Source organism: Pelodiscus sinensis, chromosome 1 (assembly GCF_049634645.1).
Source record: "Pelodiscus sinensis isolate JC-2024 chromosome 1, ASM4963464v1, whole genome shotgun sequence".
NCBI classification, from domain to species: domain Eukaryota; kingdom Metazoa; phylum Chordata; order Testudines; family Trionychidae; genus Pelodiscus; species Pelodiscus sinensis.
The window spans coordinates 316529388-316555601 of NC_134711.1; the positions used below are offsets into that span (position 1 = coordinate 316529388).

The following is a 26214-nucleotide window of genomic DNA, read 5'->3' on the forward strand; positions in this document are numbered from 1 at the left end:
CGCCACCGACTTCCTTTCTCCCCATCCCCCACCTTCACAAAAAGGGAAAGAGCTGTGGAGCCATTAGCCCTGCTTTTAATAGCTGTTTATTTTTTTAGTGTTCTCATCAGCTTCCCCATGCCTTCGGTACATGCCAGATCACTGTGGTGGGATGGCTCCCTACAATTGAATCTAATTGCCATGCTGTTGAATTCTAACATGCTTTGTTTTCACAGTGGTCAGGCATTGGTAGCATTAGGGGAGATTTGGTATGAAGAAGGTACAAATACTGGGGGAGAGGGATAGCTCAGTGGTTTGTGCATTGGCCTGCTAAACCCAGGGTTATAAACTTAATCCTTGAGGAAGCCATTTGGGGCAAAAATCTGACAGGGATGGTACTTGCTTCTCCTGTGAAGGCAGGGGACTGGACTTGATGACTGTTCAAGGTCTGTTCTAGGAGCTAGGCAATCTCCATTCATTTCTTTTAAAAATGATAGCCAAGAAGAGGCAGTGCGTCCTAAAATGGTGTGTCCTAAAATGGCTGCCTTAGCTGCCAGGCAGGTGTAACAACAATCAAAATATACCATCGAATTACAGCATGGCTTGATGATGTGGGTGCTATGAAACTGTCATCCTTTCATTTTTCATAACAATGCAGGTATCTGTGCTGAGCAGGTGGCCCGCGGGGGCTGGTGGTTGAGCTGAGGGGCAGATGATGATGCGCGGCTTGTTATTTATAACAGCAAAACCTGATCAATGCTAAGTCACATTGGAAAACGTAATCTGAACTATTCATATAAAACGATGGTGACTAAATGAGCTGTTACCAGGCCTGCCAACAGGGGAGGAGAGGAGAGGAGAGACAGTAGCCCCAGGGCCTGGTGATTCTAAAGGGCGCCAGAGCTCTTGCTTCCTGTTTCTGCCGCTTGGAGTCCCACAGCAGCACTCTAGACAGCATTTTGGGCAGCCCTGGGGAGAGAAGGGCATGCCTTGGTTAGGATGGTACTGAGGACTAGCTGCTCTTGGCCCCGCCCCTTCTGCCTGAGGCCCTGCCCCTTCCAGGAGTATGTAGCCAAGTCCCACCCCACCTTGCCCAGAGGCCAGGTGTGGGTGTCAGCTCCCCTGGCTGTTACCACTCTAGAAAGAGATCTTGAGGTCATTGTGGATAGTTCTCTGAAAACATCCACTCAGTGTGCAGCGGCTGTCAAAAAAGCTAACAGAATGCTGGGAAACATTAAGAAAGGGATAGAGAAGACAGAAAACATCATATTTCCTCTATATACATCCAGGATACACCCACATCTTGAATACTGCATTCAGAGGTGGTTGCACCATGTCAAAAAAAGATATATTGGAATTAGAAAAGGTACAGAAAAGGGTAACAAACATTATTAGGGAGTATGGAATAGTTTCCATATGAGGAGAGATTATTAAGACTGGGCCTTATCAGCTTGGGAAAGAGACTAAGAGGGATATGATAGAGATCTAAGAAAATGTGACTAGTTAGTTACCCAATTAAATCAATAGCCAGCAGTTTTAAAACAAACACAGGGAAGTATTTCTTGGCACAGTGCACTGTCCACCTGTGGAACTATCAGAGATGTTGTGAAGACTAAGACTATATCAGAGTTCAAAAAAAGAGCTAGATAAATTCATAGAGGACAGGTCCACCAATGGCTATTAGTCAGGAGGGTAGGGATGCAAAACCATGCTTTGAAGTGTCCCAAGCCTCTGTCAGGGAATGGCAGACGGGGAGGGATCACTTGATGATTACCTGTCTATTTTTTCCTTCTGAAGCACCTGGCATTGGCACTGCCTAAAGGCAGGATACTGGGTTGGAGGGACCATTGGTCTAATTCAGTATGGTCATTCTTATGACCATATGACTTGTCTGTATGTATAGAAAATAGTATCTATTTGATTGTATCCCTTTCTTCCTCCTTTATTATGCTGCCTGTCTTCATTATCACTTCCACGCAGCCCATTTATGTCAGCTAGGCTCCTGCAAAAGGGCTGCGGGGCAGGCGTAAAGTCCCTCTGAGAATATCTCTGGGCAAAGGTACCCTGTACTGGTGCTCTGGCTATGCTGTGCCCTTGCAAAACCCTGTACAGGCCACTGAAGCAGAGAGTGATGCCATAGGCTAGTGAAAGGCCACATCCATCTCAGCAGACACTGGATAGGGGAGGCACCAAGTACATTCCCTCTGCCTCTGTTCTGGTGCCAGCTCTGATGGAGCCAGCAAATTGGCTTTAGGAGTATCTGTATCTCCAGAGTCTACAATACAACGGGGCACCAGTTCTGATTGGGGTCTCTAGCTACTGTAGCAACATAAATATTTAATCTATGTCTATACTATTATAAAAGGAGAGGCGTCCGCCACAGAGAACAGACTTCTCGCGAGACTCCCTTGCCTCTGGCAGGTCCCAAGGTGCCAGGCGGGGGAACAGGGGAAGGTGCACTGCTGGTGCTTTGCGCACCTTTCACTTTCCCACCGAGTCACCAGAGACTGACCAGCCACCACCAGGTAATCGTGCGCACCCCTCCCTGGCAGTGCGACCTGCGCACCACTCCCATGACACAGCCCCGCCCGTCTTGCCCAACCTGAGTGTGCTGGGATCCAGGCAGGGCTGCTCTGCCATGCAGACAGTGGGCTCGGGAGCGACTCACACAGAAGTGGGGTCCAAGAGGTCTCTTTCCCCAAACAGCTGCCAGAATCCAGCCACCCCCCTGGTGCAATCCTGGGCCCCCAGACAGCCTGTTAAATACCTGAGTCAGCCCCTCGGTACAGCCCTATGCCCAGTGCTTGCAAACCCAGCCCCAAAATGCCTTCCCCTTCCACACTGTGACCCTGATATCCTCCCTCCTCCCCACTCAGACTGGTTCGGCTAAGTTAGCGGCCCATAGGCTGAGTGTGGAAGGGAGGCTATGCCTCACCAGGAGCATGGGGAGTCCGACCAGCGGGTCTGGCCAGGATCCAGCCTGCCTGCCAGGATCCTGGCATGTGGATGTTGGACTCCAGCGGTCCCAGGGCGCTCTCCAGCAGGTATGAGTGCACGGTGCATGTGGCCAGCATGAGATGGGGTGGAGCAGTGGGGACGCGGCCTTGGCAGCAGTAGTACGTCCCTCATAGGCAAGATGGCAGCCGGGTCTGCTTTTGTCCCCCAAGCCAGGCCAACCTGAGAAGGGCCTGCATAAACCTGCATAGAAGGTACTGTGTGTAACTGTGGCTCTTTGGGAAAGTCCTGCTTGGGATGGAGCACAAAAGATAAACTGACTCTGGGTCCGAAGAGAGCAAGAGTGATCTGCCCAGTGAGCCAGAGCTGCTGGAATTTGGTAGGGACTGCTCCAGTGGCAGAGGGATTTCCAGTTGTTGCTGCCTGGACTGACATACACACAATCTGCACAGTGCTGTCTCTGCTCCGGCTGCAGATCTTCAAGTGCACCCACGCAAGTGTCTGGGGCTCTGAGGGTATGGCTGCACTGCAGAGTTTTTCCGGAAAAAAGGCCGTTTTTCTGGAAAAACTACACTTACATCCACACTGCAATTGCTTTCTTACAACAGAAAGTTGAAAGAATGCAGGGAGGTAAAGACAGCGGTAAACCTCTTTCTACCTCTTTTTCCGAATGGAAAAAGGCATGTGTGGATGGGGAAGAGGGTTTTTTTTTCAAAAGAAGAGGCCTCCAGGAAAAAGCATGGGTGCACTGGTGGCCACTCCATCCATAGTAATCACAACTTAAATGCAAGATAGCATTCAATGAATGTGGACGCTATCTTTTGGAAAAGCAGATTGCTTTTTCGATGCACTTTTCCTGTGTGGATGCTCTCTTTCGGAAGAAGTTTTTCCAGAAGATCTCTTTTGGAAAAGCTTCTTCCAAAAGAAGCCTGTAGTCTATACACAGCCTGAGATCCAGAGGAATACATACTCTGAGAAAGGATTAATGGTGGAAGTGTAAATGCCAGTTAGATAAGTTTCCTTTATTTCTGTGTACTTTATTAATTGATTTTATTAATTTAAAGTGTGTTAAACCCTGCTTCTTTAAGTTGTTAAGTAAAGGTGTGTTCATTCTAATTTAATCAAATAGATGTATATTATTTATAATTGTTACTTTGGAGTTAGATCCAGATTATTACTGGAATAGGTTTATTCCTGGAGGCTCCCAGGACATACCATTAAGTGTGTACAGGGCCAGCCAGGTGGAGGCATCGCTGTTGTATATTCCTTTAAAAGAAAGGGACTGCAGCAAGGAGGTGGATAGGGGATCCCCAACTATCCAACATCACCACTGGGGTATTTAGTATCTCCTTTAATGTTAAAACCATCAGACGCCCAGGCACACAGGAGAGTGTGGCCTTGCTTCCAGGAAGGAAAGAAAGAGGGGGTTACACTTGCAAATAAGCAAGATTACACCAAAGAACAGACTTTTAGTGGTTTCTTATCCCAACTGGAATACCCACAGGCTTTGATTAGGGACTTGGGTTAAAATGGGGTAACACTACCAATCAGTGGGCTCAATTTCTTGACTTCACTGGGAGTTTTCTCTGGGCAAAAACTGCAGGTCGAGGCCTGTTAGTTCTGTGTACTTATTCGTAGGGCACATAGTCTGACAGGGAACTTGCTTGGTTCAGAAACTGTGTGAATGAAGGCTGTGGTCCAAGTCCAGATCTTAATGGCCACTTCACAAACTAACCATCATGACTGACACTGGACAAAAATGTTAAGGATTGAATGGACATGGACACAGAACCGTCTGTCTCTCCTCTCGTAAGGTGCAAAATTGTAACAGTGGAACAACGTACCTTGGGCGGTGGTAGATTCTCCATCACTTGAGGCTTTCAAATCAAGAGTGGATATCTTCGTATAAGAGCTGTCATGGCTCAAACAGAAGTTGTAGCCTCAGTGTGGGGATTAGTGGGTGAGGTTCTTTGGCTGTGTGCAGGAAAAACAGTCCAGGTGATCATAATGCTCCTTTCTGACCTCAAAATCTATGAATCCCACTGGGTGGTCCTTGCAGTTCACAGTTGAGGCAAACAAGCAGTTTGCGCTGTTGTTGACTGTGCTGTGCCAGGAGGGAGGATTTAATTTCCCAGTACTGTCAATCAGGCACTTTCCCCATCACCACTGTGTTAGTTAATATCACAGCTATAAAAACGGTGACTTCAGTACCATACGACTGGAGTTTTATATATACTGTGATTAAATGCTTTGCCTGGGCACCCTTGAAATCACTTTAACTAAACTGGCTCTGCTTTTCCAATATATATTGTCACCTTGTTTTTATGGGGCTTACAGCTTGGCTGTAAAAATTCATGCCTGGTTCAAACTCCTGGAGCACATTTATAGGGGAGCTAGGATGGCAGCAGAATTGCTCTTGATCTCTGTAGAATCATTGCGTGGAAATAAAATGCAGGACAATGTAGCACTTTAAAGACTAACAAGATGGTTTATTAGATGATGAGCTTTCGTGGGCCAGACCCACTTCCTCAGATAAATAGTGGAAGAAAATAGTCACAACCATATATACCAAAGGATATTTCTTCCACTATTTGATCTGAGGAAGTGGGTCTGGCCCACGAAAGCTCATCATCTAATAAACCATCTTGTTAGTCTTTAAAGTGCTACATTGTCCTGCATTTTGCTTCAGCTACCCCAGACTAACACGGCTACATTTCTATCACTATTCTGCGTGGAAATAGACTTAGTATTTTAAAATGGATATTCTACAACAACAGTGCAGAAGCAGTGCAGGGTATTGGCTAGAGAAGGGGACTTTGAATTTAGCCTTTTATCTCTTCCCACTTAACCTGGTGCAAATCAGAAATAGTTCTATTGAAGTCAATGAAGTTACCCCATAAAACTAATGGGAGAAGAGAATCAGGACTCTGGAATGACTTGATATGTAACCTTGAGCAAGACACCCTATTCCTCAGTTTACCGTGCTGTAAATAGGATGTAATGATGACACCAGACAACGTGTGGTGGTGTGTGGTGAGCGTACTGAACTCCTGTCTTTAATACTTCTGGGGAGTTCTTTGGATGAAAAACACATCTAGTTATTTAAAAGCTTCCATTTGTAAACTCGTTCCATGACAACGCTATAAGGCCTGATTCTTGGCAGAATTGTGTTTTGTGTAGTCATCCACACCTGTGCACAGTAAGTGCAAAAAGGGTGTAAAATGCTGCCACTGTATGCTGGTAACATTGTGGACTCACTGAGCACAGGTGTGAATGGCTACCCAAGGCAGGGGAATATCAGGCCCCCTCACCTGTAGGATGTCCCAGCAAGGCAAGTGCGACCAGCCACCTGCTTTTGTATTCCCTCCTCAGAGTGAGTTGGGGCTAAGCTTGAAGGCCAGAACTTGGGAACTAAAGAACTTGCTGTTATGAGACTTCTGTGGGAGCCTCTTTTAATTCCTTCCGATGCAGAGACCTTGAATTTGATTCTCCTCTCGTGCTGTTTTGTCACCAGTGTGGCCTCCTTGACTTCAGGGAACAGTCTCCTGATTTTCACTGGAATAAATGAGAGGAGAAGCAGACTCCTGTTCCTATCACATGCTGAGAACCTCCTGCTAGATGACTCCCAATACCACACAGGAACGGGTTGTTGGGCCATTTACTCCACAACCACTTTCTTCTGTTTCTCCCTAGTCCCCCGCAGATAAAGAGACATTTGATACTGCCAGTTTATAGCTACACCATTGGCCCGTTTCCAGTTCTTGCCTGTGTTTTTGTGTGTGGCCTTCACCGAGGTGGCTTTGACGGTGGACACTCCCTAACTTAATGCCAGCACAAATGACAATCTGTGTTTCCCATGCTGAGGAACATGATGAGTTCCTGCATGGCTATATCACTAAAACCCATATCCCTCTCCCACGTTTTCCTAAAGAATCTGAAGTTTAAATTATTAAGGAGAAAGTTGGCATGAATCATGAGTGCTTATGAAAGGCACCAGATGGGCAACCCTGGAGAATTACATCTTGTATTTATCAACCTTCTAGGTGTTGGGAATACAAGCTTGCCTGCACACTGCCCTGCCAGGTGAGAATACAGTTTAGACACCCATGGCCCATTAAGTGGTATGACTGCCTGCAAAGCTGCCGTTGGGTAGGTGCATTTTGTGCCTTGTTATTGTTAAGTGCTTCACAGCTGAGAGCTCTAGACAGGTATAATTTTGATGACTGAAAGTAAGTGGTGGGAAGTGGGGTAGAGAACCTGGCTGCAAAGCTAGGTGATGGGCAGTCTAGTCCTGACTTTGTCCTTAGTCCAGTGGGTGTTCTTGGGTAGGCCACATTATGTCTCACTTACCCGCTCTGCCCTTGGATGGTGCTTGTAGATCTCTAGCTAGAAAGTGCTAGCTTTTTACATGATAATAATCCTCACTGTATTTTTCTCACACAGACACTCTGAGGAACATTCCACTGGTGAGCCACGGTCCACGTTCCTCCCCTGCCGAGCTCAACAGCTCCAACCACCACCTGCTCAGAGAACGCAAGTCGTCAGCTCCTGTCCACTCCAGCCAGCCTACCTTGTTTACTTTCGATTCACCTGCCAACCATGTCCAGACCACCTTGTCCACCAGTGCCCCCCAGGATTATCTCTTCCTGCACCAATGCATGAGCCGAAAATCAGAAAATACGAGGTATAGTTGGAGGTCTATGGGCAAACATAAAGGGAAACCCTGAACATCAGCAGTGATATTCCACCCTCAGCACTATATCTCAAAGGAGCGCTGGTGGTTGGCTACAGCACAGACGTTGTGGGAGCGACTTCTAGGTCTGCTACTGACTGGCTGTGTGATTTTGGGCAAGTCACTTAATCTGTCACCCCTATCACTGACATCAATGAGAATTGCGCCTTGATCAAAGGCATGATGTCAGCCTTAGCGCATCAGTAAATGTAGGCAGCTAAAGAGAGAGTAATGATGGCTCTAAATGATCTTATTCCTCCAATCCCCAGGGCTGCTGTGGAGTGGGGTGGCCCATGGTATAATTTAGAGCAGCCTTAAAGCTCATTTATATTACACCCAGCTACAAAGGCTTCCAAAGGGGCTGTTCCAAAGCTAGGGATTGTCAGGATGCAGCTGAATTATGTCCTACCCCACTCTCCCTTTCTATATCCATGGAATGTCCCCTATGCTGGAATCCCAGTGGCTGAGCAGGAGCAGCAAAAAGTGACCATGCCAGCCAAATTAACCCCTCTGCACTGCAAAAACCTGACCCATCATTTCTGGTTTCAACCTGTAGGCAAAGTTTTCTGGACAAATAACCGTTTTTTCATTTCAAGGGACGGGTGGATTTGCCTGCCTTTTGACACCCTGCTGACATTTCCTATGGAGTCAGTGCAAACCCAGAGCTTAGTTTGCATCACAGTTGTCAGCCACCTTCAGTGGGAGAATGGCAGCCTTCCCACCTCCCAGCTGGACCTGTGCCTCTAACAGTGGGGAGCTGGGTTTGCAGAGTGTAAGCAAGGAGGAGGGATGGGGGAAGAGAGCCAGAGAGGAGCAAAAGGTCACAACACAGCTGGATTATTACAGTTTCTTCTGAGTCCTCACAGAATTTCCCTGTTGCATCTGTCATTCACTAACAGTCAAAAAAATTAACTTCAGATGGAATTAATGAAACATAAATAACCCTACTCATGTTCCAGCTGTTAGACTCCTCTTGGAGACTAAAGACAATTCTGCACACATCCTCTACAAGGCTAGTTACAGAGGAATCAAGAATAGATAACAAGGGGGAGATGTCCTTGGAATGTGAATAAGGCCTCCCCTTACACCAGTGACCTTGGCTAGCACTGTGCAAACAATGGATTTTTCAGTTCCCTGATAAGTCTGAAAAACTGGGGCGGGGAATAGTCTAAGGCTAAAGTGAAAACAATTGTTTTTAAATTTTCAGTGAATCGAAAAGTAAAACAAACATTTGTTTTGGGTTGAACACAATGTTTTGATTTTGAGCCTTTTAAATTGGTTCTGAATTTTAAAAGTAAAATTACAGGAAAATGCTAAACTGAAAGTAGCTTCAAACTGAAAATACGGAAATGTTTCCTTTTGAAAATACTGACATACATGTCCAAATTCTCAGAGTTTTTGAGTTTCATTTTCAGCACATGAATTTGCAAAACATTTTTGTGTTGCCAAATCATCATTTTCCACTGGAAAAGGTTACAGTTCAAAAATGTTGCTCCACTCTAACCTGGACTCTATAGATATACTAGCCATAAGTATACCAGCCATTCAGCTGGGCCACCGCTCCCCCGCAGCAGCCAGGCTGAGTGACGCAGAAGTCAGCTGAGCACCACGGTGGGAGGCGAAGGGGGGTGGGGTGGTGATGTACATGGCCAGGCCCCACCCCCTGGCGATATACGTCACCGCCCAGCCCCTCCCTCCCCTCCCACCGTGGCGCTCGTCTGACTTCTGCGCCGCTCAGCCTGGCCACTGCCGGGGAGCAAGCAGCGCAAGCGGCCGTTTGGGCCCCACGCTCCCCATGCAGCACCTCCATGCCGCCGCTTGCTCCCCCGCCGCAGCCCAGCTGAGCGGCGCAAAAGTCAGCCGAGCGCCATGGCGGGAGGCAAAGGACGTGACTCAGGCAACAGCGCCGCCCAGAGGGAACAGTCAGCATTTCAGCATTACAGACTCTTAGACATTGGGCTACTATATATATGATTTCAAATAGCGAGGCTGAAAATAATAAGGTCTATCAACTTTTATTATCATGGTAACAGCTGATCTCCAGTAGAGGTTTGGAAGGAAATTCCTTCCCCGATGTGTGGTCCCAGACTGAGGTGTCAGGCTCTTTGGTACTGTTCCCACGTAACCCTCCTGGGTCTTATCCAGCTATTAAATGGGATTAATAATATCTATGTGGCAGCAGCATTAGGGCAAACTGAGTAATAAACCTTTGTATAGTACTTTTAGATCCTCAGATGAAAGGCAAAGCCAGGCTCCTCCTCTGGAGCATCTGGTTTAAATCCTTGTCAGAGTCAAAATATCTCATCCCAGAACCAAATTCTGAGGGCTGGTCATCCAGTTGGTGTAATTCAGCATTGTCTTGCTGCCTAGTGTGTCAAATTAGTCTATTTCTTAGCCCCATCTTGTGATGGTTTCTGTGAACAGCAGTACCTTTATCACCATACATCAGGGCTACGTCTAGACTGGCCCCTTCTCCGGAAGAGGCATGCTAATTTCTAACTTTGGAATAGGGAAATCCGCGGGGGATTTAAATAAACATGTCCGCTGCTTTTTTTCCGGCTTGGGGAAAAGCTGGAAAAAAGCATCTAGACTGGCGCGATCCTCCGGAATAAAGCCCTTTTCCGGAGGATCTCTTATTCCTACCTGAAGGAAAAAAAGCGGCAGACATGTTTATTTAAATCCCGCGGGGGATATTTAAATCCCCCGCGGATTTCCCTATTCCAAAATTAGAAATTAGCATGCCTCTTCTGGAGAAGGGGCCAGTCTAGACGTAGCCCAGGGGTTGACAATAATTTTCACACGGGGGACACATAATTAATGTTGGTACGTGGTCACGGGGGAAGGGGCGGGGCTGGGGTCTAGCCTCCCCCCAGAATTGTCTGGGGCCTGAGTATTTGAATTAAAAGCACAGCCACGGGCTTTCAACTCCTGGCCTCGCTACCATGTTGCTGCGGCTATTTAAAGGGCTTGCAGCTTCTGCCCCTGCCAGGGTGGCACAACGACTGTTAGCCGTAAGCCATTGAAATAGGATCCTGCTGCCTGAGCCACTGCCTAGAAATTCGATGGCCTGGGCAGTAGGATATAAGTAGAGGCTAGTTGCAGTCCACAGGCCAGATCAAAGTGTTAGGTGGGCTGGATCCGGCCCCCCAGGCCACATCTTTCCCAGCCATACCATACATTGCGGGAGAGGTAAAATAGAAACAAAACTATTCTCTACTGGCCTTTCCCACCCCAGAAACAAATTCTAGTTCCCCTCTATAATTTACTGCAGGCAAAATCTTTTTTGTAACCCTATTGTCAAGGGCTGGAGGAGATCTGTGCCTCTGTTGATTATTGGGAGGGGTCCGCATACCCCAGCTTGTGGCCCAGGCTAGGCAAGCCTCCCTCAAACCCAGCCACACACCACTTCAGCTCTTGCCACTGCCTGCCCTGCTCCCACATGTCACAAGCCCTGCTCACTCACTCAGATTTGGCCAGGCCACATTCATGGCCATGGAGGAGAGGCAGCTGGACCAGGCCTGAGTGTCCATGCACCCAGTCACAAAGCCAGTCAAGTATGGCCTGGTCTCCCCTCCTCCATGGAGGGAAAATGGGGCAAAATGTGAGGGTATGGCATTGTGACCCTGTGAGCCAGGTGAAGTGCTGGCCAATCGCTCTGTCTGGTGAGGCCCCCAGAACCACACAGGCCCAAGTGCAACTACACCACTTCCACCATTATACTTATATAGCACTGACAGAGTCGCCAACTTTCCAATTGCTAACAATGGACTCCCAAGGCCCCGCCCTTACTGGAGCCAAATCAAAGCCAGTTCTCCTGACTCCCAGACCCCTGCTGTAACCATTGGCCACACTGCCTCGGAGAGCTAAGCCATGCCCTTTCCTCTTTCCTAGGAGTGCCAGTTTCTCCCAAGCCACGAGGTCCTCGTTCTTCATGAGGAGTGACACGGCCGTTCAGAAGCTCTCCCAGGGTAACGGACACTGTGTGAACGGGGTCGGCAGGCAAGTCCATGGATTCTATAGCTTGCCGAAACCCAGCAGGCACAATTCGGAGCTCAGGGACAGCGCCTACGACCTCCCACGGAGCTTTGGCTCTTACACGCACACGAAAGCCAGCCTCACAGGCTCTGACACGGATAACGAGGAGGTCTATACCTTCAAGACTCCCAACAACGCCCTGTGCAAGGAGTTTGGGGAGCTCTCCATGGACTCCTATGACATCCCCGTTGCCCCTCGCTCTGTATACCAGATCCCAAGGACATTCACGCTGGACAAGAACCACAACACGCTGGCTGTGGCCTCCAGTGATTCACCAGCTGCTCCCCCACCCCGGCCCCCTAAGCCAGGGCAGGCGGAGCCGCGGTGGGGCAGCCCCCAGCAGCACCGTCCGAATTGTGAAAGCATAGGAGTGGTCTCCGTGGCTGCTACCATTCCCAGAAGGAACACATTACCAGCAGTGGAGAACAGCAGACTACACCGAGGTATTTAAATGGGGGTTGTGGTAGGGCAAGGCGTCGTTCCCCGGGATACTGAGTTGGACAGTACAGTAAAGATGTTGAGTCCGTTAGAGAGACATTGGGCCAGATGCCCAGCCTGTGTAAATCAGCATAGCTCACCTGGAGCTGCACTGCTTTATCCTAGCTGAGGAGCTGCTACTACATAGTAAGGGGTTGGGCTTTGTGGGATATATGAACACCGCTGAATTTTGGGTATGTCCAAATTCTGCAGCCAGTTTCTGTCTGTATAAAGGGCTGACTCAAAACACCAGATTTTCACACGCACACCCCAAACTTTGGGAAAGTCCAGATCTACACTGAAACACCTCCTTTCAGGTCCATATTTTTTGCAGCTCCAGCTGGTTCATTTGACTTCTAATTCAATTTGTGGCCAAGGTTTTCAAAAGTTGCCACTAATTTTGGATGACTCAAAGCTGGGGCATCCATCCTGAGACACCTCAAGGTATTTTTCAGCACCCTCTAGGTCTGATTTTCAGCGCTCCAGAGCAGCTGCAGCTCCTGTTGGCTTGGACTAGAGCTGTGGTCCTTCAGCCAGCTCCTCTGAAAATCAGCCAAGCCATCTCCAGCTGGACACACACATGACCATGCACTTTTAAAATAGCTAGCGGAAAGCTGCAAGGAACTGGCTGACAGAGAAGAGTAAATGTAAGGGTGGGATTTTCCCTTCAGGACAGTTGTTCCAGGCTGAGCCAGGTCAGCACAGCCAAATGCTGTGACCACCCTCAGTAGCCATCAGTGAGGTTAAGTGAATAAACCGGACGGGGAATACTTAGACCATGCTGGGACAGAAATAAGAAAGAGAAGACATGCACAGTTTTAGAACGCCTACCTAGTTGCCTGTGCTGTCCTACCTAAATACCAACACATTACATGTAATTTACTGGATAGCACGAATCAGCAATATCTAAAGGGGAGCTGACTCGTGGCTCTATTTCTGAGGGTGAGAAGTGTCAGGGGCACCATTAGAACTGCAAGAGGCACAAGTCGGCACTGCGTGGATTGTGACTCTACGATTGTGTTTCAGCTTCTTCCTGTGAGACTTACGAATACCCACAGCATGGTGGCAGCAGCACAGTTCAGTCAGCAGAGTCTGTGAATGACGGTTTCAACTCCTATCTGGTAAGTTATGTGACCCCAACAGGCGGAACCACATCTGGGACCTCTGGAGCTTAATGCAGGAGCCTCTAACAGTTAAGCTAAAAGCTAGCTGGCTCTCAGCTAAGGCTGTAGAGCAGACTCATTCATCTCTCTCTGTAAGTGGTCTCAGTGGGACAGTGAACCACAGCCAGCAGCTACAGCTGCCAGCCAGTCGACCAAGGGCTTGAGCTGACTCCATTGACTCGATGAGAGTTTTGCTTTGACCTCAGTGAAAGCAGGATCAAAGCCTTAGTCCTTCCACTCATGGTGGAGTCCTGGAAGTTTGTGGTTCAACTCTAGTAATGGTCACCTTAACAGTTGTTTACTAGCAACCAGATAAGCTCACACCATTCAGAGCTGAGGTTTGATTTGGATGTTTACACAAACCATGTCTGACAGGTGCTTCATCTCAGAGAAGCACTAAAGAGACTGAATGCTTATTGAAACATCTGGACTAGTTTTAGCCATCAGCACAAACCATCAAGGGAAATGGTGGATTCTCCATCTCTTGATGTCTTAAGGTCAAGACTGGATCTTTAATGGGAAACATGCTTTAGCCTCATACAAGTTATACAGGGGCAGCTGGCTGAAATAAAAGGGCATGTGAAATATAGAGGATCAGACAAGACCGTTTCATGGTCTTTTCTGGCAATATAATCTATGACTCTGAATCTGATTTTGCAGAGCTGGGCTGGAAATGTTGCCAGCTCAGGCTCTGTCATGAGAATTCTGATACTTCCTGCTTCCCTTTGAACTGGAAATACCATTAAACCAGCCTCTCGTGCTGCATTTCTGTCACGGCTGGAGCCAAGACGTGCAGCGATGCATGAGAAACAGAGTTAACTGAACTATTTTCAAACCTCCAAGAAAGTTCAGTTCAGCTTGAAACGTACACGCATTTGTCTGGATGGATTCCACCATCCCATCTTTAATCTCACCCTAAACGTGTAGCTTAGGGCGATGTTTTGATAAAGAGTATTACCTAAACTGTGTGTAAAACTCACAGTGAGAATGAAAAAGCTCCTTTCTGAGTTTGCAGAGCTTCTGCAATCATGCACTAAGGCCACAAGAAGGGGTCCAGATCTGGGAATTCAAATTATCCTCTCCATTAAAGATGTTTGTGATACTCAGATTTCCTAAGCTCGAGGACTAGAGAGTGGTACAGTTATTTACAGGCACATCATAGGGACACTGTAAAACCCTCAGAGCAGGCTGTCCCAGTCATCCCTATGAGGGGGGCAGAATCATGATGGCCCTAGTGGAGTGTAGAGGCCTATGGATGGAACCTACCTTCCAGCAGAGCTAGAGGAAGCTGACCATTCCTCACATAGTGAGGTCATATCAGGAGAATGGATAAAGTGGTAGGATACAGCTAGGCCATGATGGTAGGAGACATGGTCACTAGAAATACTGTTAGCTGGAAATGTGGTGAGGTAGCCTCAGGATCACCAAGGGCAGGGTACCATGGCAATCACCCTGGCACCCAGAAATTCAAAGGGAGCCGGAGTTCCCAACTGCTGCTGCTACTACGGCAGCAGCAGGGGCTGCAGGAGCGCCAGACTTTTTAAATGACCACTGGAGCACGGCGCAGTGTACTCTGTGCAGCCCTGAGGGTGCACTGCGGTGTGGGTGGTGCTGAGGGCCGGCTGCCCCAGTGCTACCCCTTCTGCTGAGTGCCCACCCCTTCCAAAGTTGGGAAGCAGTGCCTCCACACACACCTTGCCCAGGCGCCCACAGAGGCTGTCGACTCCCTGGGTAGCCTTGTTTACTTGCCTACTGACTGTGAAGTAGGGCCTCAAAGGATGTCTAGTTAAATTTCCACGGCGTGCTGGGGAAGATGCTGGGGCTGCAGTACATAGTGGTACAAATGACAAAAATAGGTGTAGGAAGGAGGTCTTGGAAACTAAATTAAGGTGCTGGAGTTAGTTCCACACCTGGGCCCACTAATTCGGTTGAGGATGAGAAGATGTGGGAGAAGGGAGGTTTAAATTTATTGGAGACTCCTTAAGGAAAGGAGGAGGCCTGATACCACAGGGATGGGCTTCACCTTTACCCAAGTGGAAACTAGCAGAGGAAAATGGCAAGATTCAGGGGAACTATTAACACCACGAGCTGACATGCTACCGAGCACTTGGGCTCGGGCAAGGACACCCACTAAGGAGGATAGTAACTGTCAGCTCCCTGGGCAGGGATTGTTTCCTTCTTCTCTCTTTGGAAAGTGCCTGCCACACCTTAGGCAATGCTGGAAGGCAACTGTCATATTAAAGGTAACTCGAGCAGTAAGGGCTAGCCCAGAAATGACAGCTGAACAGGAGTAAAGAGAGGTTGAGGATCAGCACCAGAACTCCCCTGCTCTAGGGACTGTTTCAAGTTCAGAGCGAAAGATTGACCTGAGTTTGGCAGTTTTGGCCCCATCTCCAAAATACATGTCTCATTGTGCTAGGGAGGGGATTATACTCTGGGGTTGAGACTCTCTGAATACTGTTGCTCATATTCCATACCTCACTAAATGTCCTCTTGCCCCCGACCTCCCCTCTGCTTTCCAGCAAACCAGAGCTGCAGTGGCTCGATCCCACAGTGCTGACTCCGAGGACAATTATGTCCCAATGAACCCAGGCTCCTCGTCCCTGTTAAACATGGAGAAAGCAAATGACAATTCCCAGAATCTCTACATCCCCATGAGCCCTGGACCGCACCACTTTGACCTGCTGGGATTGTCCTCGACCCTCCCAGTCCATAAAGGAGGAGCCATTTCCCAGTGCCACAGGCGACTGAGTGAAATCCAGCCCCCACCAGTGAACCGCAACCTCAAACCCGACAGGAAAGGTAAGACCAGTTCCTTGGACAGAAACACTTACAGCAGATTTTCAGAGGAACTCTGCTGTGATTAGTTCCAATACATCAGACAGCTGTATGGAGGTATCAGATTGTGCCACATAACCATGTGGGAACTGTGGGGGACAGTCTGCGGGCAAACACGATGAGTACACTTTGTCGAAGCAAATGCCTCACTCAGTTTACGTGGCTAAACAGACAGTTTTATTGGCCAATAAAAGCAAAGTGAGCCAAACGTGGTCTCAGCAAAGCCGGGCCCAGTAAGGCTGCTTAATACAATCAATCCTAGTATTTTATACCTTTAACTAAACAAGTCTGACGTCAGGGCAAGAAATCAAAGAGAACTTCAAAGAGGAATTATTATCAGCATAGAAAGAAACAGGTTAAAAGGGAGTTCGAGCTTCAGCTCAAAATAGTTCATTAACACATTCCAACAGCGCATCCTTCTGGTCTCTCCCTACCTCGGTGAAGGCCAGTTCACTCCCTCGTGCAGACACAAGAAACTGAAATGGCTTTTGTTATACAGAATGGCTTCTAGCTAAATATGAAATAGCTTCTACAACTTACTGCCTTCCAGAGCCCTCCAACATGTATTGATTGCCACAGCCTTGCCTAGGGCACTGTTCCCTGTCCCAACACAGCCAGCTGCACTGGCCACTTTGACAGCAAGTTGGGAAATTATTTACAGAACAGAGTATGAAAGTCTAAAAAAAAATCAAACTTTTTAACCTTCTTCTGAATCAAAATGTTTGGGGAATTTTTGTTCCATGAGAAAGTTTGGCTTTTCAATGTGATTTGCGGGAAAAAACCTGAAGTTTTGGAATTTACCACGAAACAAAAATCCCAATTTCTGAGCAGCTCTGACCAGGATCTGTGTACAGGGACAGAGCCTTAGGCCCTGCTACAGGTCCTCTGTATTCCTCTTCCACCTTCAGGAATAGCACAGCCTTCATAGCCCTTATGCATAAAATGTGGAATTCTTCCTGGCTTTTATACAAAGCCCTATAATGGTGAAGGTCCTTCCTCCCCGCACCCTACCCCTATCCTTTAAGAAACAGACAAATCTCTCCAGTAGCAACTAATCAGCACACCAAAAATGTGCCTTTAAATCAGCTACTTGACACACTGATCACATGGCACTATGGGCCTGCTAGCATCCCCATTTTCTTCTAAGAGTGTTAGGTCAGCACTGCCCCTATAGCTGGGCATGGTCTCTCACCAAAGCCTGCCCTTACACTGAAAGGTCCAAGCAGGAAATGCAAAGCTCCATCCTTCCCATATAGGTGCAAAAGGGAACATGATAACAGTTTTTAAGCACCTGAAATGTTGTTACAGGGAGGAGAGAGAACAATTGTTCTCCTTAACCTCTGAGGATAGGACAAGAAGCAATGTGCTTAAATTGCAGCAAGGGTTAGGGTTAGGTTGGACATTAGGAAAACTTCCAAACTGTCAGGGTGGTTCTGCTATGGAATGAATTGCCTAGGGAGATGCTGGAATCTCCATCATTGGAGATTTTTAAGAGCAGGTTAGACAGACATCTATCAGGAGTGGTCTGGATGAAGCTTGGCCCTGCCATGAGTGCACAGGACTGGACTAGCTAACATGTTGATTCCATGATTCTAAGTGTTCTCTGAGAAAAAGGTGATGTTCTGGTTAAGGCACTTAGTTAGCCTTCGGGCACAGTAGTTTCAAGCCCTGATTCTGTCACAGGCTTCTTCTGTGGCCTTGGATACATTTTTTAATCCCCCTCTTTAAAATGGGGATTAAACATGTGGCTGGGACTGTTTCTTGCTATGGGTACATCTATACTTTGAACTGGCAGTTCAGTGGAGGAGACATATCCTTGTTAGTTCTGAGTGAGCTAGCACACTAAAATAAATCAGCCGTGGCAGCACAAGCAGTGGGAGGGACTAGCTGCCCAGCATGTGCACGGGCAGCTAGCTATGATAGTTGCACTCTACTTTTAGCATGCTCACTCGATCAGAGCTAAGCCGGGTTTGTCTCCGCGTTCTGTAAATTATACCTCCAGTTCCAAATGGAGACATACACTGTGAGGTATATACAGTGCCATCTCTGTAGCCACAACCATAACACCAATAATAATCTGAGTTCAGGAAACAGCAGGCAGCCTTTAATGCTGTCATGTTTTTCAATTGTCATAGCTGATTAATTAACCATTTGCTTAGAATCTCCATTTTGAAAATAAAACAACAGGCTGGAATTCTGAGCAACTTGGAAAAACTCCTGCTTTCTCACCTATTCCGATGGAAGCTGCTGCACATTGCGGTGGAGGTGAAATGTAGAGATCGCTAGGTCAATTCCCTGGCCTGTCTAAATGGTCTAAAAGGCCCTTTTGGCCGTAAAATCTGTGGCTCTGTGGGATACTGATTGTGTGAGGGGGCAGTTCAACAGGCACGAGGTGCCCAGCACATGCCAGAATTAGGCCACTAGGCTGTATTTTGAGAACATAAGAACGACCACACAGGGTCAGACCTATGGTCCCTATAGGCCAGTATCCTGTCTTCCAACAGTAGCCAGTGCTTCAGAGGGTATAAACAGAACAAGGCAATTATTGAGTGATCCATCCCCTGTCATCCACTCCCAGCTCGCAGTCAGGGTATGTCTACACTAGCTCGTTAATTCAAGTTAGGTAGGTAAATCAGGCAACTGGAGTTGTAAGTGAAGCCCGGGATTTAAATATCCCTGGCTTTATTTGCATGTTTCCATCCGGTTGCCATTTTTAAATCCCCCTTAGTTCGAATGAACTGCCCGCGGCTACATGCGGCAGTTTAAAGTTAATCTGAACTAAGTCCTTAGTTCAGATTAACTGTTACTCCTCGTGGAATGAGGTGTAACAGTTAATCCAAACTAAGGACCTAGTTCAGGTTAACTTTAAACTGCTGCGTGTAGCCGCGGGCAGTTCATTCGAACTAAGGGGGATTTGAAAATGGCGGCCGGACGGGAACATGCAAGTAAAGCCTGGGATATTTAAATCCCGGGCTTCATTTGCAATTCCGGTTGCCTGATTTGCCTACCTAGCTCGAATTAACAAGCTAGTGTAGACATACCCTCAGAGACTTAGGGACACCCAGACTTAGCCTCCATGAACACATCTAATTCCTTTTTTAACCCAGTTATATTTTTGTCCTTCACAATAAGTGGGTTGTGCCCACAAAAGCTCATGATACCATCTACATTTTTCATTAGTCTCTAAGGGTATGTCTACACTACCCCGCTAGTTCGAACTAGCGGGGTAATGTAGGCATACCGCACTTGCAAATGAAGCCCGGGATTTGAATTTCCCGGGCTTCATTTGCATAAGCGGGGAGCCACCATTTTTAAAACCCCGCTGGTTCGAACCTCGTGCAGCATGGCTACACGGGGCACGAACTAGGTAGTTCGAACTAGGCTTCCTAGTTCGAACTACCGTTACTCCTCGTGAAATGAGGAGTAACGGTAGTTCGAACTAGGAAGCCTAGTTCAAACTACCTAGTTCGTGCCCCGTGTAGCTGCGCTGCACGGGGTTCGAACCAGCGGGGTTTTAAAAATGGCGGCTCCCCGCTTATGCAAATGAAGCCCGGGAAATTCAAATCCCGGGCTTCATTTGCAAGTGCGGTATGCCTACATTACCCTCCTAGTTCGAACTAGGAGGGTAGTGTAGACATACCCTAAGGTGCTGCAGGACTATTCGCTGTTTTTTAAGTTTTTTCAGTTACAGACTAACACGGCTCCCTCTATGAACCCTAGAAATGAATTTCATAGGTTGACTGTGCATTGTGCAAAGTGGTATTTCCTTAGGTTTATTTAAACCTGTTGCCTGTTCATTTCATTGAGTGATCCCTGGTTCTTGTGTTATATGAGGAGGTAAATACCCTAATCACTTTCTCCACACCGGTCATGATTTTATGGACCTCTAACATATCCCACCATAGTTGTCTTTTTTTCACCTTATCAGCATAGCAGCTGCCTATTGTGGCACGGTGCAATGGTATTATTTTTTAACTATTCTCAGGCTTTCTGTTAAGTAGCACTCTCCTCTCCTTTATAATGAGCTGCATGTTATAGGACAGATTTCCTTCTAAAATGCTTCATGGAAAAGCTGGTCAGAGCCCACTGCAATTAAATTCCATGGTGATAATGTTAATTTCTGACTGACAATCAAAAGAGGGAGGCTTTTCCAAGGACATCCATGTTTCTTTAATAAGCCACTTCTACATGCTCTCCTTCTGGGCATTTTTCACTCCTACCTTTCTCATAAAAGACACATTCACCCCTCAGGGCCCATGCAATGGAATTCCCATTGGAGCCAGCGGGAGTGGGAGTGTGCACATGGGAGAGATGAATTCTGCCCTGATTTCCCATAACCCTTGCATGAATGACTGCAGGAGAGTTAAGGTTGGGAATGCGCCTCCACAGCAAGGATGGTTGGGGGGCCCTTTGCATTTTATTTTTTAAATTACAGTAATTTACTGTTAGGGAGAGTTTAAAGAATGTGTTCGCTGATTCAATCCTCTTGCTGTTGCAGCAAAGCCAACACCTCTGGACCTGAGGAATAACACGGTCATTGACGAGCTTCCCTTCAAATCGCCAGTCACCAAATCCTGGTCCAGACCAACGTGAGTACATGGGAGGAATCTTAGCTCCTGAAACAGCATCATAGTCCAAACACAGGCAGCGTCCACACGAGCTGAACTATTCTTCTGACTGAGCTTCAAGGTGATAGACAGTGATGGCACAGATCATGCACCAGGAGCGCTATTCTACTCTCACTAATATCTGTGTCATTCCAGAATATGTCCATTGCTGTCAATGGAAAGGTGCTGAATTTGCAACACTGTGGCTGTGTCTAGACTACATCCCTTTTCCGTAAAAGGGATGCAAATTAGACACATCGCAATTGCAAATGAAGCGGGGATTTAAATCCCCCCTGCTTCATTTGCATAAAAATGGCTGCCGCTTTTTCCCCCACCCCTTCCGCCCAAGACCACGCCCCTTCTAGGTGCGATGGGACCTTGCGTCTCAGCAGTTGAAGACTTGGGTATAACACACACACACACACTGCCCTGACCGTTGGCTGACACTAGACTGATGCTTTTTTCCGGCAAAGCTCCGAGCCGGAAAAAAGCGGCAGCCATTTTTATGCAAATGAAGTAGGGGGGATTTAAATCCCCGCTTCATTTGCAATTGCGATTTGTCTAATTTGCATCCCTTTTACGGAAAAGGGATGCAGTCTAGACACAGCCTGTGAGATGTAACTGACACTAGATTTCCAGATCTCTACTAGTGTAAGCAGCACCAAAAAGAGACTTTGGGTTTTTGTTATGCTGGTCTCTTTAATGTCTGTTGTTAAGGGGATGTGTCTTCTTGCTTGCAAGACTTGCATTTGGATGCTGAGCTGGAGATGGCCTCCAGTTGCAAAGTCTAGAGCCAGATCTGAGCTTCCTGAAAAGCTTGAGGCTGCCTGGATTTGGGGGTTTGGCTTGGTGTGTTTTTTTATAAGCAGGGACCAGCTGCAAAATTTCAATCTGAATCAGAATTTCCCAACGCATGCAGGTGTTCAGATCTGACATTCCAGCATGGGCCCCAATTCTAGCCCATCCAGAGAAATGCATCAGCATTTGCTAGTTTTCTAACTGGCGGTGTGATAAAACTCTCTGAATACAGTAGAATTGCCTCACATTCCACACTGAGATCCAAGGTATTACAAAGTGCTCATTACCAACAAAAAAAATCCAGCGGTTAAACTGACTTGGAGATAGTTACCTTTTTCAGAACTGTGCATAACCCAAACCATGCCCAAGTCAGATAATTTTGGCCCACACTCAGAGAGGGATGGTCATCGGCTGACTGATGGTCATTTAGCTTCATTTCCAAACTAGCTAATCCCCCACCATGCCAGTGCAAAACAGGAAGGCACTGAAAGCTTTTGAAAGGGTTTTGCTGTGAGGGCACTCTGGTCTGCCAGCTGTGGGGGGCAGGAGGACAAAGGAGGCAGTTACCTCACGGCTCAATGCTTCAGAAGGGGCTGGGGCTCCTAGCTGCTGCCACCACTACCACAGGAGCAGCGGTGGCCAGAGCTCCAGGTCATTTAAATCACCACCGGAGCACCACATCGCATGCTCCAGGTGGCTCTGGTGGGGGCCAGTGTGTCATACTCCAGGCTGTCCAGCCCCACCCCTTCCGCCCAAGACCACGCCCCTTCTACGAGCGCAGAGCAGGGCCTCCTACACACACCTTGCCCAGGGGCCCAGCAAGTCTGTCGGCTCCCCGAGGGCCCTTGAGGCAGTGCTCTGCTGTAATTTGAAACCCAAAAGCTTCATGGCAAACCTCTAAGCCAAAAGTGCGAGTAGTCACACAGCTCCGGTTCTGCCACTACTTCATGGGGACATTGGCTGCTACAATAAATTGGATTGTTTGGAGACTGACTGCAGGGCATGAGAGCTGTGTGCTCAGATCACTACATTAGGAAACCTACAGAGCTTGATTTTTGATTGACAGGAGGCCTGACCCCGCAGAAGCTAATGGATTTTTCTCTTATCGACTAATTTTATGACCCTTTCTTTACTGCGAGGCAACCAATAGCTTTTTAAGAGGAGAGCTTCAGTACCAGGCTCTGATTGCATTATGTTATTCCTTATCATTAGATCTGGTGGACTGAAAACCAGATGAGGCCTTCAAGGTTTAGCCTTCCATCAAAATGCAAGCAGGCTGCAGCGCACTAAACACAAGCTTGAAGCTGCAGTTAGTATGGAGGTGAAATGGCGCAAGAAGCATGCTGTAGCTCAGGGACAATATGTGCTGTCATTAAGGGGATTGCAATTAAATACATCCTGTGAGATAAAAGAGTGTATGCAGCCTGGTTTCTAGTAATATGAAAGAAGGAGAATTGGGGCTACTTGAAGAAACAAGAAGATATTAAACAAAAATGAGCCAGGGCTAAAGGCCCAAATCTGGACCCTGCTTGAACTAAAGGAAGATTGGGCTGTGGCAACAACCTTTGCAAATGGTCCTTCTTGGGCAGCACCAAAACCCTGGATCTGGCCATGAGCTTCAGCAAAGCTCAGATTTGAATCCCAGGTCAACAGCTTTGTCCCATCCTTAGTAAGTGCTAAGCAGTGAGAGCCTGCAGCTGTAACTAACCCGTTGCCACCTCTCATTGCAGCCAGACTTTCAACTCCAGCGCCTCCCCATACTGCCGCCCTGTCTCCACCCAGAGCATCACCAGCACTGATTCCGGAGACAGTGAGGAAAACTATGTGGCCATGGTAAGTCCCATTAGTACTGACAAGCTACCTAGGCAAGGCACCTACATTCTGCAATGACCAGGCTCTATAAATGCAAACCACAGGTAGTGACAGCAGCATTAAAGATACTCAGCTGTCTCATGATAAGGACAGTATATAGCCTTCTGCGGATTACGGGGCTGTTGTTTGGAACATTCTAACATGTATCTATATGAAACATCCTGTTGTTTTACATTGTGGGAGAAGAGAGAGAGCAGACATAGACACACCGTGTGCTTCTCCTTCCCTTGCCAGAAAGCTCAAAAATGACTTTCTCCACAGAAGTCCTTTCTTTTATTCACTTGCCCCTCTTCGACATAGAATCATAGAACCATAGAGCTGGAAGAGACCTCAGAAGGTCATCAAGTCCAGCCCCCTGCTCTAGGCAGGACCAATCCCAACTAAATCAACCCAGCCAGGGCTTTGTCAAGCCAAGACTTAAACACCTCTAGGGATGGAGACTCCACTACTTCCCTAGGTAACCCATTCCAGTGCTTCACTACCCTCCTAGTGAAATAGTTTTTCCTATTATCCAACCTGGACCTCTCCCACCACAACTTGAGACCATTGCTCCTTGTTCTGCCATCTGTCACTACTGAGAACAGCCTCTCTCCATCCTCTTTGGAACCTCCCTTCAGGAAGTTGAAGGCTGCGATCAAATCCCCCCTCACTCTTCACTTCTGCAGACTAAACAGACCTAACTCCTTCAGCCTCTCCTCATAAGTCATATGCTCCAGCCCCATAATCATTTTAGTTGCCCTCTGCTGGACCCTCCCTAATGCATCCACATCCTTTTTGTAGTGGGGGGCACAGAACTGGACACAATACTCCAGATGTGGCCTCACCAGAGCCGAATAAAGGGGAATAATGACATCTCTGAATCTGCTGGCAATGCTCCTCTTAATGCAACCTAATATGCCATTAGCCTTCTTGGCTACAAGGGCACACTGTTGACTCATATCCAGCTTCTCATCCACTGTAACCCCCAAGTCCTTTTCTGCAGAACTACTACTTAAGTGGTTGGTCCCCAGCTTGTAAGAATGCTTGGGATTTTTCCGTCCCAAGTGCAGGACTCTGCACTTGTCCTTGTTGAACCTCATCAGATTTCTTGTGGCCCAATCCTCCAATTTGTCTAAGTCACTCTGGACCCTATCTCTGCTCTCAAGCTTATCTACCTCTCCCCCTAGCTTAGTGTCATCCACAAACTTGCTGAGGGTGCAATCCATCCCCTCATCCAGGTCATTAATAAAGATATTGAACAAAACCGGTCCTAGAACCGAACCTTGGGGCACTCCACTAGAAATCGACCACCATCCAGACATCGAGCCGTTGATCACTACCCGCTGGGCCTGGTCTTCTAGCCATCTTTCTATCCATCTTACTGTCCATTTATCCAATCCACATTCCCTTAACTTGCTGGCAAGAATATTGTGGGAGACCGTATCAAAAGCCTTGCTAAAGTCAAGGTATATCACATCCACTGACTTTCCCACGTCCACAGAGCCAGTTACCTCATCATAGAAGCTAATCAGATTGGTCAGGCACAACTTTCCCTTTGTGAATCCATGCTGACTATTCCTAATCACTTTCCTCTCTTCCAAGTGCCTCAACATGGATTCCTTAAGGATCCCTTCCATGATTTTTCCAGGAACCAAGGTAAGACTGACCAGTCTATAGTTCCCTGGATCGTCCTTCTTCCCTTTTTTGAAGATGGGTACTACATTTGCCTTTTTCCAATCATCTGGGATTTCTCCCAGTCTCCATGACTTTTCAAAGGTAATGGCCAAAGGCTCCTCGATGACATTTGCCAACTCCCTCAGTACCCTCGGATGCATTAAGTTCGGACCCATGGATTTGTGTACGTTTAGCTTTTCTAAGTAGTTCCTAACCTGTTCTTTACCCACCAAGGGCTGTCCATCTTCATCCCATCTTGCATCACTTAGCTCATTAGTCCGGGAGCCCACCCTGTCCGTGAATACAGAGGCAAAGAAAGCGCTGAGTACTTCAGCTTTTCCCACGTCATCTGTTACTAGGTTACCTCCTTCATCCAGTAGGGGCCGCACACCCTCTCTGATCACCTTCTTCTTGTTAACATGCCTGTAGAAACCTTTCTTGTTATCCTTCACATCCTTAGCCAGTCGCAATTCCATTTGCGCTTTCACCTTCCTGATAACCCCCCGGCATTCTCGAGCTATACATTTAAACCCCTCCCTGGTCATTTGTCCAAGTTTCCAATTTTTGTAAGCTTCCTTTTTGTGCTTACGTTCACCAAGGATTTCCCCTGTAAGCCAATCCGGTCTCCTACCATGTTTGCCTCTCTTGCTACGTGTCGGGAGTACATATTATGGTCCTCTCTGAGAAGTGGAGGACCAAGAGCTCTATTATTTAACTTCATGCCACATTTTATTGTGCCTGTTTATTTTTAGCTTGATTTTTGGATCTTTCTCTCACAGAGAGTGCCTGCATTCTCTGCTTGTGTGTGGGGCAAGCGCCATCAATATAGCCCCAAGCATTTAAAAAGGCAGATTCCCAGCTGCTATAATCAGTGGTATTGATGAAAGAGACAGGAGATTTGAGCCTCTTACAAAGCTGCTACCCCATGACCTCTTATTAATCAATTATATGTAAGCTTACACAGAGCTCTTCATCATCCTGGGAAGTGCACTTCCAGTGTGTGCGCATTTCCCAGAGCTGAAGAGGAGCTCTGTGTCAGCTTGTGTCTCTAGGACCAATAGAAGTCGGTCCAGTAAAAGTATTATCTCCCCCACCTTGTCTCTCT

General features: G+C 47.4%; 1 protein-coding gene across 6 annotated transcripts in view; it reads left to right on the forward strand.

Annotated features, from left to right (window-relative positions):
- Window positions 1-26214, forward strand: part of GAB2 (GRB2 associated binding protein 2) — a 174526-nt gene that overhangs the window by 144846 nt on the left and 3466 nt on the right. For all 6 annotated transcript variants that reach the window (XM_075919477.1, XM_075919478.1, XM_075919479.1 and 3 more), the window contains 6 exons: window positions 7378-7618; window positions 11558-12144; window positions 13205-13299; window positions 15864-16143; window positions 20678-20768; window positions 23315-23417. In XM_075919477.1, the coding sequence (XP_075775592.1) occupies window positions 7378-7618; window positions 11558-12144; window positions 13205-13299; window positions 15864-16143; window positions 20678-20768; window positions 23315-23417 (1397 nt within the window). The remainder of the gene's footprint in view (window positions 1-7377; window positions 7619-11557; window positions 12145-13204; window positions 13300-15863; window positions 16144-20677; window positions 20769-23314; window positions 23418-26214) is intronic.